At 34.4% G+C, this 20,273-nt stretch overlaps 1 protein-coding gene across 4 annotated transcripts in view; it reads right to left on the bottom strand.

The window, feature by feature from the left end:
* The window catches only part of LOC136034695 (isoleucine--tRNA ligase, cytoplasmic-like), an 82,865-nt gene that overhangs the window by 14,268 nt on the left and 48,324 nt on the right, over nucleotides 1-20,273 (bottom strand). For all 4 annotated transcript variants that reach the window (XM_065716026.1, XM_065716027.1, XM_065716029.1 and 1 more), the window contains exons 10-14: nucleotides 18,132-18,338; nucleotides 14,979-15,176; nucleotides 12,599-12,737; nucleotides 8,237-8,379; nucleotides 1,351-1,597 (exon numbers count right to left, since the gene is read on the bottom strand). In XM_065716026.1, coding sequence (XP_065572098.1) covers nucleotides 1,351-1,597; nucleotides 8,237-8,379; nucleotides 12,599-12,737; nucleotides 14,979-15,176; nucleotides 18,132-18,338 — 934 coding nt within the window. The remainder of the gene's footprint in view (nucleotides 1-1,350; nucleotides 1,598-8,236; nucleotides 8,380-12,598; nucleotides 12,738-14,978; nucleotides 15,177-18,131; nucleotides 18,339-20,273) is intronic.

Raw genomic sequence — 20,273 nt, 5'->3', positions numbered from 1 at the left:
TGTGTTTGATTAATATAATGTTTGTTTAAATTTTCCTGTGAGGGTTTTTGAAGGTATAAATTATATTTTTCATGACATGCTAATGCTACTAGCTCCGGCTATTGTAGTGAATAAATATATTCTATTCTATAATTATGGGTCTTAATTGATTACTTGAATTTTTTATGGTTGTCTCGGGTGTGTGAAGAAGTATCGTAGAAATTTCGTTTTTTTTTTTTTTTTTTTACGGTTGTCATAGTAGCAGCTCGGCGATAAAAGATGTGTGTACTGATTTGCATTATCGGCTTTGGTTGTGTAGTTAGTACATACTTATAACGAGCGTAATCGGATATTTTGGAATAAGACCTTTCACAAGGCCGTTCTTAAATTATTCTAGTATTGTTAGAATAGCCGATCAGAATATCTAGAATTCCCAAAATCAGATCGCACGTATTAGGCTAAAATTGCGATTTAAGTCCAAAATGTAAACACATGAAGCATGTACTTTACAGTAACTGAAGCGACTTGAGTCATTTTCAGATGTAGGAGGCAAATAGGGAATTAAGGAAATTCGCTCTACTATAGGCTTTGCAGTAAACACATATAAGATATAGACTTCACATAAATTCAGATAACTATTCATAGAAACCATTGAAAAAGCGGATCAGCTAACTCGACTTTGTTTCTCTTGTTGTTTTAGATTTTGTGTTAAAACACTCGGATTTTTAATCGCTTAAGTTCACCATCATCCCTCATAATAACAGTCAACATCCCTAGTCAGTATTTTCTTCTTTTTTTTAAACAACCTTATTCAACTGAATCGATACTTAATGTACTAATAAACATTGCCCATACTCGAGTACGCATGCAAAAAAAAAAAGAAAAGAAAAAAAAAGAAAGCTTTTGAAATGTTTTGAATGGTTTCTTTATAATGCTTTGAAAGTTCTAATGCAAGGAAACTAATGGATAAATTCATGATGGCAATAACTCCAGAAGATGTTACCATTTTTTATATTTCCATGTTAAAATCATAAAAAGAAAAAAAAATGTATTTTTTTTTACTGAAGCACAACTTATTCTATTGTCTTTAGAAGGTTTAGCGGGCAAGAGTCTTACTCCTGTTTGTGGCAATTTCTGTTTGTTTTAAGATTCGTTTATTCATCTGCAGCAGTATTTGTTATTTTTATGTCTAATATGATTATTCATTTCCATTTCTCACAGTTTTGGATTTCAATACTTCATTCTTAGAAATTTTTGTTCATAGGAATTATTATAGGAGTTAATTATGTTTTTTTAAGTTTTAAAATGGCTCTTTACTTTTCTTTGAAAATGTTTTTTTTTAACAATAAAAAGCAAAAAGCAAGCTTCTACCTTCATCCTGGGTCTGTTCATTTTAATGTACCAATTGTTCAGCTGGTCTACAAATTTAATAAGTCTTGGTACAACCGTGTACAGTCGATAGGCGCCCATTTCCTGTCGTACAAACTGAAGGAGAGACTCTGTAAATGACAGGATCCATCTATCCATAATATTTTTTGGAGTTTGCATAGTATCTTCATCATACAGAAATTGTTGGCATTCTTTGAGTTCAAAACGGCAAGAATTTTGTTCAAAAAACCTGTAGAAGTTCAAGTTTTATTTTTAAGGTATACAATAAAGAAAAAAAATGAAATCAGCAACATTTTTTGTAAAAACGTATAAACAAAAACGTATAAACGTATAAACAACGTAATGTAAACCGTAGCTTTAAAAGTCCACAAAATATTAAATGAACATCGAAATACAACCATTTTAGCAAGTAAAAAGTTAATAATTGTTGTTGCAACATCGCCGTAAAAACAAATACAACAAAACAGAAATTATTAATAAAAATGACATTAAATTTTCAAGACTCTTTTTGGTACTTAAATGGTATAGGGCCTATGTCAAGTTCTTCATCTAAGTACAACCCGTTTCTCTACTAATCCGAATAAAATATCAGTACTTTAGAAACGAATTTGGGCTATATATTTGTACATTAGGGGAGGGGGGGGGTTAAAGTACAGCGGGTCTGCATGCAAAATGTATTAGGTACAACTATTCTGCATTTTATAAAGTAAAAATGGTTTTCTGACTTCACACTGTCCAAATACTTTACCCCTAACCCCCTAATGTTCAATTAGAAAGCCTAAATTATATATTTCTCATCTATTTGGCCATTTGTCTTTGTTTTTCTCACATTAAGCTGAAAGAAACTAACGAAGAAACCGGTTCTACAGTGGATCAATGGATGAAGAACTTAACATAGACGCTATATAATAAAATTACCCTCTTTTTTTTACAGTTTTATCCACATTTATTTGCTTTTATCATTTATAAAAACCAAAAAGTATTCAAAGATTATAATTTCGCAGTAATGCTACAGATTTTGGTAGAATTTCCCAATTGAACTATAAAAGCCATGAATTTGTTTCCTTTTTTGTTTTTGTTCCGAAAAAATTTCGTCACCATTTATTGCTTAAATCTAGGATTGCGAATATTTTCACTTTGGAAGTTTTAATTTCTCGTAATTTCATAGACGATGTTGACTATAATTCTATCACAACAATTTTGAGTGCGTTCGAAGGTGTCTTATCTGACTCATCCACTGAACACTAACTTCCCCGGATGCAATATGTAAAAGACAAGAGCAAATGCTTATTCGAGAGCTTATTAACTGATGCACTACGGACAACTAGGCAAATAACCACATTAGTTACGTTTGCTAAACTACAAAACAAAGTCTATTTACAAATCCCTAAAGGTATGCCCCGGGTCGTATACTGGATTTCTTTTCTCTTTTGAGGGGGGGAGGGTACAAAAAAACACATCAAAAAATTATATATTTTTTTTGTTACGCTTTTACGAGCCGGATGAACACTTCAGGGGGGAGGGAGGGTTCAAATCCCCTTTCCCCTCCCCTGGATACGGCTTCGGGTGTGCCGAATTTCACAATTACTGTCCGTTCTTCTCTGCATATAATTTTACAAAGTATTTCCATTTTTGAAAAGACTGATATTTCGTTTACATTTGACGTCAATTATCCTATCTTTTCTCGGGGTCCGCAGCTGTAACTAACTCGACTACTAATCCAGACCGACCGTTTTAAGTAGCAATATCCCTAAACTCTAAATCATTTACGCCCAGTGAAACGCTAAGGATAAGTCATGGTCGCATTAGTAATCTTGGGATGCTCGAATGCTATTTATGGTTGCTAGATAATATGTTAGAGAGAATAGTGGAGTAGCATAGTCTTAAGCGAACTTAACCCGCCTGGCCGTAAGACAATATTAAAAAAATTAACGTGTCTGAAATTATCTAAAGTTATATTTGAAATTGAAAAAAGCACTTCGAGAAATATTTTTCTTTTTCTGAAGTAAAACCTGAACTCGGCACATTAACATAAAAAGAAAATTACGTTTAAAATTCCAGACTTCAAAATATCTAAAATCATATTATCTACAAAATATCCACAAAGGATGGATGCTTTTTTCAACGGATTCAGAAACTGTACAACTTATAGGTAAGTTTAAAACGATAGTAAAACTAACCAGATGCAGGGACATAGGTAGGTTTTTCAGCCCTCAGAACAAGGTCAGTTTCCCCCCACCCCTCAATTTAACAGCGCATGTGGGCTTATCCTTCATGAAACATATTTAAATGCTGTCCTAAGAGAACTACACCCAGACATAAGTGAGCACCCCTGTCCCCCCCCCCACACAGCCACACTACTGCCCGGATTAATAGCTAAAACTAGACTCGGAACCTGATTAATAGGATAATTCAGCTTCTTGAATAAACCTGATAAATTCAGCTTCTTGAATAAACCTTCTTTAAGCTCCGTTAACTAGTAATGATTCAGAGAGAAGGCTTATTCTTCACTTCAATAAAGGTCATCACAGTTGCAGCTTCATAACCTTATTGAACTTCCCAGAATTTCAAGAACAAGAATTTCCAGAGAACTTCCCAGACCAAGAATTTGAAAAGATAAAACAAAAAAAATTGAAATATTTATGACCTGAATTACAGCACTAGTTGTACAGTCTAGTTATAAACATTAACACCATTGCCGCTGCGGTTGTGAGACCATGAGGATGGTTTAGGGGTTTGAGAGGGAGAGGGGTATATTTGCGCAACAATCAAACCCCAGTGGCTCATTTTATGTTGTATTACAAAACATATTATTAAGACTATTATACAATAATCAAAAACAGAGCACGAAAGAACACTGTAGCAATTTGTTAGAGCATGCACTAGTTTCAGTTTTATTTCGTAAAACTCTTTATCTGGTTTTCTGGGGGCAAAATTTTACTGTGAGTAGGGTCATACGGTAGCATTTCGCCAAACCCCAAGATAAGATCACCCTACCGGAGTTCTAGTGGAGTTTAAGGGCTGCGAGGGCAGTATTGACCGCAAATATTCAATCATGCAACTATACAGAACTTACAGGTTTTTACTTCTTCTTCTTCTTAAGTAAGCTTCCATCTGATGTCAGGTATTTACATTTTGTCATAATTACAATTATAGTATGGTAAACTAATTATACAATTACCTTTAAATTTTGCCAATATTTCCCCACTGATTCCAAATTGCGAGGGCTGCGAGAACAAAATTGGTCGAAAACATTCAATTGTGCAACTATAGGGTTTTTGTCTTCTTTAGATCAACTTCGTCTGATATCAGTTTTTATATTTTGTCATAATTACACTTATTGTATGGTAAAATAATGACATAATTACCTTTGAATTTTGCCCCAACAAATTTCCAAATTACACAGTTACACCGCAACCCATCATGGACATTTTTTTATATGAAGTTCTTCCGATGTTGAGAGCTAGTTTCATCATTCGACATACAATAATTCCATTCGGCAACACAGTTGTATTCGGCAATAAAGTTGCCGGATGTCGTATGTCGTTTCAGCAATCGAAATTCCAACAATAAAGTTGAAAATTCATTCCAATCACTGCACGTTTATACCATGAGAAACAGAAATTTGTAAGCACACTGAAGAACACTTTAGACGCGTAGCTGAGTAATTATTATTTATTATCTTTATTCTATTTGTTTTATTGTAATGCATATTAATATTTAATTTGGTGTGCTCAAAGCTTTTAGTGATGAGAAAAAAGGCGACTTCTGTTCTTCGTTTAGCTTAATAGTTTCAAGTTTGCCAGCAGGCATGTGCATTGCATTTTATACCTTTAGTACAAAATAAAAGTGTTCTACTCTGCTTTAAACTTCTATATATTATTAAAATTAGTCCTTCTTACTCATTTTTAATCGGGAAATGTATCCGATTCATATTTTTTTAGATTTATTTTAGGAGATTTTTAGCTTTTTTTCTACCACAATCCAAATGCATTTTGGTAAATATTTTCTACTATATTTTGAACCAATTTTGATTTCGGATTCCATGAATCACAAAGTCTACAAGTGTATTTTTGGCTTGTTTCAACATTATTCAACCTTTCACAACTATTGTTTTGACAGAATTCGTATTCTTTACTAGAATTTCAGTCGCTCTTAATCATTAGCAGCGCAATAGCACTGCCTAAGTAAAGAGCGATGTAGGCACAACGTATTATTATTTTCACCGAGGCACTTCGCATAGAAGGAGTTATCGCAGAAACTTCGGAAGGAGCTCATTTGATTGGAAATTGAAAGTTCTAGTACCTTTTCTGAGAGATAAAAGTGATTGGAGGTTAATCTCCCCTCCCATGCACTTCAATTCCCCAAAATATCTAATCAAAAATTTAAGACAGCCATTTTTTTCAGCATAACCGAAAGGTCCAGTAACAATGTCTCTTGAAATTCCCCCCCTCCCCACAACCCTCGGGGCAAAGCCTGTAAGTTATGCAATTCGCCCGCTGTTTACATAGTCTTTGTTATTGAGAGAGGTGGTCGTGTTTGACATTTAGTGTCCAAAAAGACAGAGGATATTCAGGTGAACATTTCAGAGAATGTTGAGGGGAACGTTGACCTAAATTAAAGCGAATTATGTGTATACGGGGTGTCAAAAAGGCGCAAGCCAGGAATGACTGAGGACATTAATTTGGGACTTCAAGGAAATGATAAGGGGATGATCAATTGACCAAAAAGGCAATATTTGCACGCTACTACTACTACTACTACAACTACAACTACGGCTTCTATAGCGAGTACTACCAAGGCTTAGGGTATTGAAGTAAATATTTAAGAAAGTATTGAGGAAAAAGTTGAACTAAATCAAAACATACTATGTGCATACAGATTGTAGAAAAGGCGTATCAGTAATGTCTTTGGAACGGATTATCTTACTACTACTACTACTGCTACTACTGGCGAAGATGCTGAAGTAGAAATTTGAGGAAATGTTGAAGGGGACTTCAACTAAATCAGAACACATCATGTGCATTCCAATTGTCAAAAGGGCGTATCAGCAATATCTTTGGAACAATTTTGCCGTATCAAGCTGGAACTTACAGGGCATCACGAGGGGGATGTTCAACTGGCCAAAAGGCAACATATGCATACTACTCCTATTATACTGCTGTATCCTACTATACTGCTATATCCTATTAATACTGCTGTTGCTACTGTTAGTACCACTACTACTAATAATACTCTATTACTGCTACTACTGCTCCAGCTACTACCACTACTATGATACTGGTACTATTAAGGCTAAGGCTATGCAGGTTAAAATTTGAGATAATATAGAGGGGATATTTGAACTAAATGAAAACAAACTATATCCATGCATATTGTCAAAAGGGAGTATCTCAAAAATGAATTCGGAATTTAAGTAGGAACTTTCAGGGAATGTTTAAAGGGGATTATCAATTGACCAAAAGGCAATATATGTACGCTACTACTACTACTACTACTACTACTACCACTACTACTACTGCAAATACTCAACTACTAATTCTATTCCAACTACTACTGACGCTAACAGTATTAAGATGAAAATTTCATAAAGTGTTGAGGAAGAAATTTAACTAAATTAAAGGAGATTATGGAATGAAATATTATTTAAGGGGCATATAGGCAATATCCTACCAATGGCTTACTGTATTAAGTTGAACTTTCCAGGGCTTGATGAGGAGGATGTTGAACTGACCAAAAGGCAAATGTTAAAACTACTGCTGCTACTATGGCTAGTGCTATTACTATTAATACCACTACTAGTCCTACAACTGTTACTACTAGCACTCCAACTACTACAGCTGTGACTGCTATTAAAACTATGACTAAATGTATGAAAGTGAAGAATCTCAAAATATACCTAAAATGTAGCAAAATATATTTTAAATGTTTCTGTTTTTTAACTTTAATAAAGACAAAAATTATTAAGACTTTAAGGAATAAATATCAGCATATGTATGTTAAACTGTGACCCATATTCATTTTTTCTTTTGTTAAATAATTTTGTTGTGATATGTTATTTTTTATTTGTTTTTTTTTCAATATTATGAGAAACAGGAACACTCAGCTCAAAATAAGGACTGTTTTCAGGGAAGTGTAAATTATGTTCTGTTCTTCAGAAGACATAGGCGAGTCAGCCCCACTCATTTAAGTTTCTGTTCGTTTTGAGTTTGACGCGATTATCTATTTTAATATCTCTTCGTTTTGTGTTTTCTTTATTTATTGATGGTTATTTTTAGTAGTTTGAAGCTTGGGAAATCATATGACCTTTTTTCTGCTCATTTCTGATTCAATGTAGCTCTTTATAGTTTTTCTTTGAAAAACTTATTTAGTGGAAAAGGTTTTCTTATTTAGTGGAAAAGGCATTTATTACAATAATAGAGGAAAAGTTTTTTTTAAAGTCTATTTGGTTTTGCCTGGCAGCCTTGGTAAGTTAGTCCCCTGACTGATAGCCAGATTCTATACAGTGGTATATCCAGTGGAAATACCCTAACAGTAAATCCTGGACAGACTCTATCAACAGGAAAGCATCAAAACAATACATTAAACAAAAAAGTACATCGTACCACAGCTATTCAATATTCAAAATCATAAATATACCTCGAGCCCCCCGCACCCCAATATTAACCGTACTGGATTTGTTTTCGATATCAGACGTGTGTCGGTAATTAATACTTATTTCGAAGATTTTTGTTCTACATTTTATTCAATTTTAAAGCCTAGAAAACAAAAACTACAGCATAAGGAGCAGTCCATTATAAGACTGCATTGCACATGTATAATTAAGGAAATACCATCAAAAAAATATAAAAAAAGAAGAAATCCTTACTTGTAGGCATTCAACCAAGGAAGCAAAACATTTTTGACGATTTCTTTAACGCCATCTTCTTTGAATTTGAGGTTTTCTCCTCTAACGACAGGACTGTCAATCAGATATAAGCGAAGGGCGTCGGCTCCATATTTCTCAACAACCTCAAATACAAGAAATATTTTCAAACCTAAATTTTCAAGATTATCGTACTTACCATAGCGTAATAAACCATGGCAGCCGGCTAGAATATAATTAAGAAGAGCTGAGTCTGAGAATTTGTCAAAGAAAGAGTTTGACTCTTGTGACCGTAAAACAATTTATCATATTTGTCATCAAGTTGCCATCAATCCATGGCTAATTGAAGAAAAAGCCAAGACACATAGTCTGAGTGAGAGGCACAGCTGGCTCTTATTGACCGTAAAACAATTTATCATATTTGTCATTAAGTTACCATCAATCCATGGCTAATTAAAGAAAAAGCCAAGACACATAGTCTGAGTGAGAGGCACAGCTGGCTCTTATTGACCGTAAGACAATTTGTTCCACACAAACTTGTAGTTATTTAGAAAAAAACGAAAAACCAAAAATGGCCAATGGTGACGCTGTGGCCAGAACTAAAAAAGGACTGAAAGTCTAAGATTTGTCCCTGGCTGTCCTTTTGGGGTATTAATCTTTACTAAGAAGAAAGAGGGAGAAAGGTGGAAACTTTAAGAAATTGGGTTAAGCAGCTTTCACGCTACTTACGTAATTTGCTATGCTAGGGGCTAAGGTTACGTTAAGTGAAGCATTTTCTTTCACACTTCAACAGGTTCTTTCACTCTAGGCTAACATAAAACTCCCTAAAACCATTATATACATCATCTAAAATTGTCACAAGCATCGCAAGTATACTATCCAATAATTAAAAATATGGAGTGGATCTTCAAGCTCTAACTAGGCGCGAACGGTTGTCTAGAAAGTTTATTATTTATTTTCAAGATTTATTAATTGTTCATTCAGGGTCCGTTCTATTTCGGCTACATTGACTTTTCATAAAGTAACATAAAGTTGCCCGTAACATAATAACGTAACATAATATTCAAAGTAAAGCCCGAGTCTGCTTGGCACTGCCTGCGTTACCGACCGAATTTGCTCCGTGAGATAAAAAAAAACACAAAGTAAAAGCTTAAATTGTGCTAGTGTGAAAGGTTTTACGGCCTAGTTCTGTCTTTAAGTTTCAAGCTTCAGTCCCAAAAACTTAAAAGTAAAGTTAATCAATTTAATTTTTGAATGGCTCCTCTGATTAATAACGTTGAATAAATGGTAAAAATAACATAAAGGAAATAGTAAAAGGAAAAACTAAAACTTGAACTTCCACTCCTATATTCTTTGGTTTGAATAATCAGTTAACAGTATAGAGTGGGATGTAAACATAGAAGTCAAAAAACCAAAACGCTATCTTTTTAGTTTTTAAGGAACATTTTGTTTCTAATAAAAACACAAAATTATAACGATTATACAACCAATTTTAATCAACAGGCTTGCAATTGAACCAGCCCCAAAATAAGCGTTATCTTTCGCATAACTTTATTTAACTATTCTATTGAACTCGGATCTTTTGATACTGGTTGTAGGCCCCAAAATTTATTGATAATAATTAAGAATAGAAAGCTGATGACCAAATTTTAATGTAACTCTCGAGTAACTTTACCCAGCTTTTACGAGAGTTTATACAAATACCTACTCTACCATGTTTTGGCAGAAACATGTTAAGAGTTAGATGGAGAACTATCGGCAAAGGCGATAGCAAGAAATAAAATACAGAGTTGAAAATAGACAAATGAAAAAAAAAAATAATAATAATAAAAAATCATGGCGACATTTGGAATACAGAATTAACTGATCTATACTTAATCTAATATTACATATTCATTACTAATGAGCATTTATTTCATTATTAATGAATAAGAATCTAAGAACAATTCTACTCATAAAATAAGCTTTTCCCATTTTATTCGCTCTCTTGAAATTAGACGCAAATTTCCATATATGGGTTGGTCCGAATATTTTAGTCGAAACACCACTTACCTTGACCCAATCCCCTCTGGTCAGGCATTAAATCACAAGTTCAGTTTAGGTTTCCGGAACAGTACAGGGTTACTCAAAGTAGCTCGGAGTTTACAATAGAACCAAACCGATATTATTGTATTATGATTATCCAGGACGTATGCGTCAGTGTATACGTCACTGGCCATTTGCGTGTATTGAATCTGCATTTCTTAACCGACTGCAGATTCAACAGCCGTGTGAATGAGTCAATCCGTAAAGGCTGCGCTGCCCTGCAATTGCTTGTTACAATGAAAAGTTTTGGTTTCAAGGGAAATTCAATACAACTGGACTACATGACCTACGTTCTCCTTGAGCTAGAATACGCGTAACCAGTTTGGGGCCCAAGCGTCCAGTTGGCTAAGCTAAGATATTGAGGCCATACAAATACATGCTTATAAAATTATGATGTGAAAAAGCTAGAGTTCCTACGAAAAGGCCTTGAATCACTGGGACTTGAGTTCCACACTCACCTCCAAAATGCTATAATCAAATTTGGACAATATATACTAAGAAGCCTAGAACACAGGTATATGCTCCCTATTTCCAAAGTTGGAACCAGTTTACTGCCGCACAGTGCGGTATCACTATTTCTTTTTGTTTCGGGTCTGTTTAACAACAAAAAAGGAATTTTAGTTCGTGTTTATGCAATCTTTATGTACCTTGTAAACAGCTCAGTTTCAGGGCTTCTAAGTGTTATGTCGAGTGTGTCAATAAATTTATCTATGTCTATGTAAACACTGGAAGAGTGGCAAATCATAGGTTTAACTGGCAAATCCTAGCAATAATCACAGCCAAAAAAAGTAGAAAAAAAAATGTATTTGAGGCTTTTATCAGACCCTTTCAATGGAAAGTAAAATTTCTGAAGCATATTGGTCAAGTGGCAGAGACAAGGGGGCTCCTCCCCCTCTTGTGGGTGACTTTTCCATCGATATTTATAACTATCAGTTAAGTAAAAGCAAAATTACAATGTCAACACCATTTCAGAGGGTGAATAATTATTACACATTGCTAGTTACCTAGGATACAGCAGAAGTTTATTATGTTAAATAGTAGTACAGTGACTTATCGGAAACTTCTATAGTTGCAGTACTACATGAATGAAACTTTAAGTCCTAATAAGCACAATGGAATGTGCCCTGCATTATCTCATGAATCTGACTAACAAAAAAGACGAAAAGAAAAAATTGACAGAAATTTTTAGCTTGTTCAATGTTCTAGAATCTTTTCTGACGTTTCTTTAGAAAACGTTGTTGAAATTACCTCTTGTCGGATTTATAATAAACGTAGTTTTTGTTTTATTTGTTAATTTTAGGAACATTTGTGATATTTTCCAATTTTTCTGCTTGGAAGGTAAGTCTTAGAAACCATTAATTTAATTAATTTCTGTCCGTTATTCAATTGACACAGTCATATTATGTTTAAATTGTAGGAATATCTGGAAAGTGTTTCAGCTTTTCTGCTTAAGAACAAAAATATTGGATTGAAATTTAAATTTTAGGGCAAATTTTTCATATTCATTATCCAATACAAAGGTAAAAAAGGAAACTGCATAAAATAATTTAAGGTTCGCTATGCAAGTTTTTGGTATGTTATTTTTTTGCTGTCTAACAATTTTAATGTTTGACAATTTTATATCATTTGATAAAATGTGAATGATATCATTCGAAAAAAAAAATTTAAATCTGCATTTGTTGGTGTAAGATTGAAAAATACGTTCAGAATTGACTAAAACTCGTTGAAAAAAAAAGAAGAAAATTGTCCCTTTTTTTAACAAGTTTAGATCTTTTCTTCTTTTAGGAAAAAGCTATACCATAAACCTGGGATTGTGATTGAACAGATCTCAGAATAATGAATCAAATGATACGAGTGTCTCATCTTTTTTTGGTGCAGCTGCAGGCTTGTCGCAAAATCGTTTTTTTCTGAGGGAGCATAAACCTTAAGAATGAAGATTGAAGCCTATATATAGCCTATGTACATAGCCTAATATGAAGCCTATATATATAAGCCTATGTACAAATAGCCTATATTATTACTTATTACTGTTATGCAAGTTTTAAGTCAGTGTAACCCCTATTTTGATCCAAAATTTCAAACTGCAGAACCTTAATACACCCTTATGAGATAATATCATTTGCATTCGTTGAAAATGATGTATATCTAGGACATGTTTTTTTAAGGCAACATTTAACAATCTTATCAAAACAATAATCTAGTTTCCAGGAAGAAGATAAGGGTAAAACATTAAAAAACCTAGTATAATAGAACCTTGGTATGAAAAAAAAAATGACTCACCTTCATAGGATCTGGGTAGTTTTTCTTGCTTTTAGACATTTTTTGCCCATCTGAGGCAAGAACTAACCCGTTTACAATCAGGTTCTTGAATGGGGGTCTCTTGAACAATGCTGTCGATAGAACAAGCAAAGTGTAAAACCTGAAATACAAATGGAATCTAAAGAAAGCAATATAGTTTCTCATATAGGTATTTTCAAAGACCACACTGCCTTTCCATCACGTAAAAACAACAGTTCAAATAGGAATAAATCTTTTTATTGGACAGTGAAGCACAATGATAGAAATTCTGGATATTTCGATCACATACACAGCGACCGTCATAAGTAGATGGCATTACAAATGGCGTACTCTGGGCTAAGGGGTCCTAACATAAAAAGCAAAATTATGCCAAACCAAGCAAGCAGCGTGAGTATTCATGTTGACTCCTTCAAGAAATAGTAAATGACAGAAAAAAGGTTTTTTAAATAAGAGCACCTATTTTACACACCTTTGGAATTTTATAATTAGTTTAATTGACTGCTGTTGGTTTTCATAATTTATTCTTTAATTCTAACAAATATTAGGTAAAACACAAGTTTTTCAACTAAACGTAAGGAGAAAAATTAAAACTAAAATGAACAGAAATTATTACGCATATGAGGGGGGTTGCCTTCTCTCCAATACCTCACTCTTCACGCTAAATTCTTTTATCACTTTTAAGAAAGCTTCTTATTGTTCTAATTAACCGACCCTTGTGTTTCAAGAGTCGTTCTTGAAGAATTGGGACAAAAAGTCAAATGTTAGAGTGAAGAGCGAGGTATTGGGAAGGAAGAAATCCCCTCTTATAGGTAATTTCTGTTCGTTTTAAGTGTTAATGTTGCTCCTTACTTTCAGTTTAAAAAATTTGCTTTTTATATTTAATTTAAATATTTTTTTTCTATTTAAAAAAGAATGTCGTATAGGAATTCTGGCAAATTCCCCTGTGTAAAATTTTCCCTAAAATGTTTACCCCTGGAAACTTCCCTCCCCAGGGAAAATTATCCCTGCAGAAAATCCAGAGCCACTTTGGGGAAAAAAGAGGCTAGGGAGGAGGACTAGGAGCCCTCCAATAATTTTGGTCACTTAAAAAGGACACTAGAACTTTTAACTTCGGTTCTAATAAGCCCTCTCCCGATATTCTATAACCGCTGGTTCGATACGATCGTTCCTAAAAAAATAATAAACATGCATCCGTGATTTATTTTTAGGCAAAAAATGGAAAATTCCACGTCTTTGAAGATGGGGACTTCAAACCTCTACAGTAGGGTTCGAGGATACATTGAATCCGATGGTGTCATTAAGATTCCTTGGCTTTTAGGGGGTCATTTCTGCCTGTTTTCTTTTCAAAATCGGATAAACTTTCTCAGGTTCTTAGCCCTTGATGAGTAAACTAAAACAATGAATCTTATATATTTGGAATCAGGATAATAAGACAAATCTTTTAATATAACTTATTCACATCAAAATTCAGTTATTTAGAGTTTCGGTTAATATAGAGCAGCGTCGCTCCTTACTTACACTTGGTTACCATGAACTGTTTGATTCAATGACAGCTGATTTGGAGGAACCTAAAATGTGGCTGGCAAACAATGAAGGAAAAATTCAAAGACTATTAGCCCAGTTTATTTGCTAATATCCTCTTCCGACAGGGAAGAGGATATTACTTCCCTCCAAAATTTGCTGGCCCTTCTACCTTATTCCTTTCAACCATACGCAGAAGTTTTACAACACAGGGTCTTTAGACGAATTTATTATTCTTAAAGTGCCCATTTGTGATGTCAGCTCGGAGAAAACGCATAAGAAATGTTTCAGGGTATAATTCGGCAAAGTTAATACTGGTTAACCTACTTCTTGGCACTGTCTCAAAACCTTTTATCTTAACTTTGTTCAATTCTTTCTGTTTATGTTTCATCCATTTCTACTAAAATTAATCCATCAGTTGCAATCGAACTTCAAGGAGTTTAAAAATTCAGTTTAAATAGTCATAAGAAAACATCAAAGGGAACAGTAGCTTATCGCTTTATTCTCTATTTCGTTTGAGAGCACTCAAGGAGGTTACCCATAAAGCCCTCCAATGTACTTGAGAGTGGAACTTTAAAATGAATATCAGCTTTGGTAGACCAAAGAGAGAAATGAAAAGCAAAAAAAAGTAGAAAAAATTGCCAAGCTACAGGACTATGACCAAAGCGAGGGTTGCTATACAGCTTGGGTAAATTCTAGCTTTTTTGTCCGATATGATTTAACAATCTCACACATTTCCAATAGCATCAGTTCATAACCGTCATAGATAAACACAAGGAATTTCGAGATATCCTACTAATTATAAAACGGAAGTTGTTGAAATAATCTTTGGTAGGCTTACCATCCTCGAGTCTGGTCAATTCCTTCTGCAATAAAGTCAGCTGGAAAACAGCTTTCAAATTTGTCTTTTCCCTCAAAGGGGTAATGAGCTTGGGCATAAGGCATGGATCCCGACTCAAACCAACAATCAAAGACTTCAGAGATGCGCTTCAATGGAGGCATGCCAGGTCGTTTTGACGGAATTGTAATGTGATCAATGCTATAACAACATAATATTAATGTGCATTATAAGAAATAACATTGTTTAAGCATAAGTTATGAAGACAAGTCGGTTAATGAAGTCTGCCAAACTGTGTTTTAGTCTTTAAGAAGAAAACCAAATAGATATTTGGAAGACAATTTTGTCTTTTAGAAATAAGTCTGTGTTTGTACAGATTTCTCTTCATACGACGTTTCACAGTTTAACAGATTCACAAGGGAAATTAACAGAAAAGAGAAAAGCAGATCTGAATCGCAGGTCATTACACAATAGCCGGCAATCTTTTGCCGGTATTTGCCGATACACATACAAGTCTTGCTCCCTAAACGATGGTTTTACTGTCCATATACAGAATAACAAACAAGCCTTTGACTATGACGGCCCATTACACTATGTCTGTGCTCTCATAGCTATATAAAAGCATTTTAGCTAACTGTTTGAAAAAAAAGCTAATTTCAAAAGTCGAACGTAAAGAAGTCAGAAAATTATGTTTTATTTCACCAACTACAATCTCGTTCACCCCTAGGGACACAAAATGAATACACAAACATACTAGCTACAGAAACTGTAACTTTAACTAACCATAATACAATAATTGGTAAGCCATCAAATAAACTTCTAATTAATTCATTTTAATTACAATCAAAACATCCGTTCTTTCTGACCAGACCCAAGCACTCAGTTTCCCTCATTATGGTTAGCAAATATGACGGTGAGTTTTAACAAGTGGAAATTTGTTTATGATTTAACAGCCTCATAAATTTAACAGCAGACAGATTTCAAGAATGAAATCCTTAAACAAATATCAGATGAAGCTTAATGATGTCATGACGGTCAATTCATCCAGGTCAATAACTTTAACATCAAAATTTTGCGAAACTCGGTCATTTTTTTCACTTAGTCCATAGTACTATTAGACTGTTCACCAATAAACTACCAAGCGATTTTATATGGGATTGGAAAATTATTTACTTTCTACAAGGTGTAAGTGCCTCAGCTCCTACCTTAGACTCCTTAATAAGCTCTTAGACTACCAGTATTTGCTTGTTTGAGAAGCCTACTTCCCCTTTTAGCATCATATACTTGAATATGCCTGTCTTTTTGACATCCTGGCTACGCCAAAAGATTTGTCAGACAGAAAAGAGGAAAGGTCCTTCAATGATTGAAGCAATTTTGATTCCTACAGACATCACTCTTTTTGTGTTAAAATCTCGAACTAAACAAAATTATAAGGAATAGCTATAAACATTGCCATCATTGCCACGGCGTAACTTTAACGTCGCGATTAAGTGAACTGATGGAACTCGAAAATCCCATGTTAAAATTGAAAATTTATATTTAAAAAGTACTCAAGTATTCATTGGCGGAAGATACCGCTTTTATTATCAGACCGTAGCTTCTTGAAGATGCTACAAAATGTTTGCTAGGATTTTGCTCTATTTCCTCTAATTGCTTAGAAATCTTAGAAAATGTCTAGCTCATTTTCACAAGTGTACTCTGTAAAGGATATTACTTTAAGAACAAAATCAGTACTATCATGAGCAGAAAACAATAGCCTGTAAGATGATTGCAACCATTTTTCGATGTATTTTCCTGTTTTCGAACAGTCCCATAGAATGTTTCCAGCTACTTAAGCTACAAGTTTTTTGCCAGAAAGAATCGTTTTAGATCGCCGATAACACCCCTAGAGAACATATTGACAAGCTGGTATAATAAACCTCCTATTTCCGTCAATGAATAAGTGCTATTTGAGGGGTTTTTGACAATCGACCGTCTCTAGAGAATTGAGAGACAGAAGGCTATCGTAACTACAATTTTGAACCTCGATGTTTTCAAGTTCACTTAATCACGGCCTTAAAGATTTGTTTATCAAAGTTTATTAACTAAGATTGAATGCCATACAGGCGTTTTGTGGCATTGCAAGACCAAATAATAATTACCAGGTTAATTCGCTAGATAGAGTATGGTAACTTTTCGGAAAATCTTAGACAGAAAAAGGAAAGAAAAAGAGAGGCAAAACTAGATGAATTTTGTTCACTCTGACTCTTGTTATGAAGGCAAATCTGAAATTTTTACCGCCATTTAGAAGCTGTAAATACATTCAGGTCATAGCACAACTTACACAACGATTTCAAGGATATACAAGTCCCACACGGATTTCACCTTTTTGAACTAACAGCAATTTGTCATACAAAGTAACTGATAGAATCACACGTAGAGCTGAAAAACCATCTTTTTAAGCATCTTTCCCTTAAATAATAGATTAAATTTTTTTTATGTAACTCTTATTCTTTTACCAAGCAAAATATTCAAACAAATATACACTATTATATATGTAGACACTAATTTGTGTGTGGTTTGTTTGAGATTTCCCACAAATCTTCTGCTATTGCTTGAACTGTGTGGACTTCATAGAAAAAGTTAAATAAAATTCAACTTTTTTCCGACAGCAATAAAGTCAGCAAAGTTGTACTAGGTAAACAGTTTATTAACTTTGTGGACAGCTTTATTAACTTTATTGACGCCATGGGAGCCCTGCATTAGACTTAAATTATAAAAACGCTGACCTTCAGCTTTGGGGCGTCAATACATAATAATATCAAAAATGAACTTGGCCTACTTTATTACTGAGCCTAAATATAATTTTTAAAAATGTTTGTAAGAAATATGAAGAATGTCAAGTCATCGGAAAAGATAAAACATACCGATTACTAAGCCTACTTTTTAGTACCAAATACCAACAATTCCCTAGGCCCCTGGCATATGCACTATAATTGGTTTCAATCCCGTAACAGTTTCAAATGCAGAAAGTAGAATTTCGAGTTATCACAACACCAAATTCGTCCCTCCTTAAAATTATCAAAGCAACCCAAATATAGGCGACCCAAAAATAGATAGAAATAATATCGATAATTTGCTCCGAGAATAGAATAAACAAAAGTAAACAACTTCAACCTCTCTCTATGGAGATCTTTGATCTCAGAAGTCAAACCAGCCAATTCTTGGAGTTCAGCTTTTGATCCAACGCAGACAATTTCTTTACCATCCTCGGAAACCCAAAGCGGTATAGGAGTTCCCCAGTAACGGTTTCTGCTGATGGCCCAGTCTCTTGCATCACGTAACCAGTTTGCAAATCGCTTCTCTTTGACAAATTCAGGAACCCTACAGAAAAATGAAAAAGTAGAAAAATTTATTAACATAGTTTATTCACTTTTTACAAAAATCACACTCATCGATGTAGATGCACCGTTTACATCTTTCAATATAAACAAAATAGAAATCTAAAATTCCGCAACTAGCAGCATAAGTATTAAAACCAATAAATTGAAAGCAAGGAAATAATATAGCAAATGCCTATACAAAAAAATCAAGTCTCTCTTCTAAATTCATTAGGATCAAATACTTTCTGACTGTAAAAACAGTCCTCTCAAGTGTTAAAAAATACTGTAAAACAGTATTCTCAAAAGGTGCGACGCAGCCAAGCGTCATAACGTCTTCGGGTTTTCAGGAAAACTCATATACAGTTTAATTTTGGAAAGTCCTGTGGCTAATGTCTTTATAAAATAGTTCACCTTTAGATTTGAGAGAATAGGCGCTAAAGTAACTTTGATAAAAAAAAAATGAAGAAATTTGTCCTCCGGTCGCGTTTTCAAATGCCCATGAACAATTTTGGACGAATTGATTAGGGGTTTTGACAGAAAACAACAAGTAAGATTCTGCGCATCTTGACAAGACAGGTAAACTTTACGACAGGTAAAGTAGAAAAGTAGGGAACTTTGTCAATTCTTTTTACACCCTCTCCGGGGTGTTTGTATTTTGTTGAAGCATGGGCGAGTAAAAGATTTGTCGATAATTCCGAAATAGATCGCACAGGCAAATACGTAGGATTACTAGAAATACCTAGTAATAATAAAGATTTGAGATTTGAATCAGATGTGTCCACGAATATTAAAAAAAATCGGATTTGAGGGAGGAGGAAGCCCCGCCTCGAAGTCTCCCTCCTTGTGCGTGTCCATAAGATCAAACCAGATTTATACAGGGGAATCAGTGGGGAAACCTTTTCAAGACTTTTGGAGTGATATTTGTCTATTGGTAACAAGCTTAGTTTTCAGTAATTAATGATGCCAAAGTCTTGTTCGGAGTCGATTTTGAAAATGTTGTCATTCAGCGTACAGGATATCCAGATAATCTCGTTTCTATCTATACGTATGTATTTACTTTTTTTACTTTGTGAAATGAAATTCGTTTTGCCCAAGGGCTTTTCGATAGAAATCTCAACCCAAAATATGCGCATTATGGCCCTCCTGTTCCAGCGGCTTATGGATATAAGTTTCGAGCCAGTTGGTCAAGGTTGTCAATTCGAAGCAGTTGGTCAGTTGGATTAGGGCTAAGGGATTTATGAAGGTAAGTTGCAAACTGGTCAAAGACAAAAAGTTTTTCGGCCCATTTTCAGGGAAATTAATCATGGAAAGGAAACATTAAACCAACTTTTTTTTTATCTTTATTAAAAAATGTGCTTCCCCCCCCCTCTACTCTTCATGAATTTGTGTCCGAATCATTTTGGGCCGTCTAACTCCCTCCCCTCTCAAAAAAATATGTGGTCCTTTTAGTTTGGGAAGAGATCTCTGAAAGTTTCAAGTCGATTGGGCAGCTAAAACCACACATACCCGCTCTTTTCCGACTTTGAAGCTTCATTGTAAACAGCGGGCAATTTGCATAATTCAGAACCCTTGCCGTAAGATGCGTGGGTCGTGTTTTCCCCGAAGATATATTTATTTTATATTTCATTTTTTCTTGAAAACTGGATATCAGAAAATTCTGGTCCGACATCAGAGAGGGTTACATGGGTGCTTAGAGGCATGGAAGGGCACCTACTATCATTTTCGATTACTATCACTTACGATCCGATTACTGGTTGCCCTTCTTTTACTTATGACCCTCAGAGGGCAATTGAAATTTCAATTTCTAGTCAAAAAAAAGCCCTCTCCCAAATTTCAAAGACTCCGTCTTCAACACCAAGTGGTTGGAAAAAGATAATACAAGGGAAGCATTCCGCTCGTTACAAAGTCAACGCTAGTGTGTTTTGATTTTGATTAC

Source organism: Artemia franciscana, chromosome 13 (assembly GCF_032884065.1).
Source record: "Artemia franciscana chromosome 13, ASM3288406v1, whole genome shotgun sequence".
NCBI classification, from domain to species: Eukaryota; Metazoa; Arthropoda; class Branchiopoda; order Anostraca; family Artemiidae; genus Artemia; species Artemia franciscana.
The sequence above is the reverse complement of the archived record's forward strand: the minus strand, read 5'-3'. Positions and strand labels throughout refer to the sequence as shown.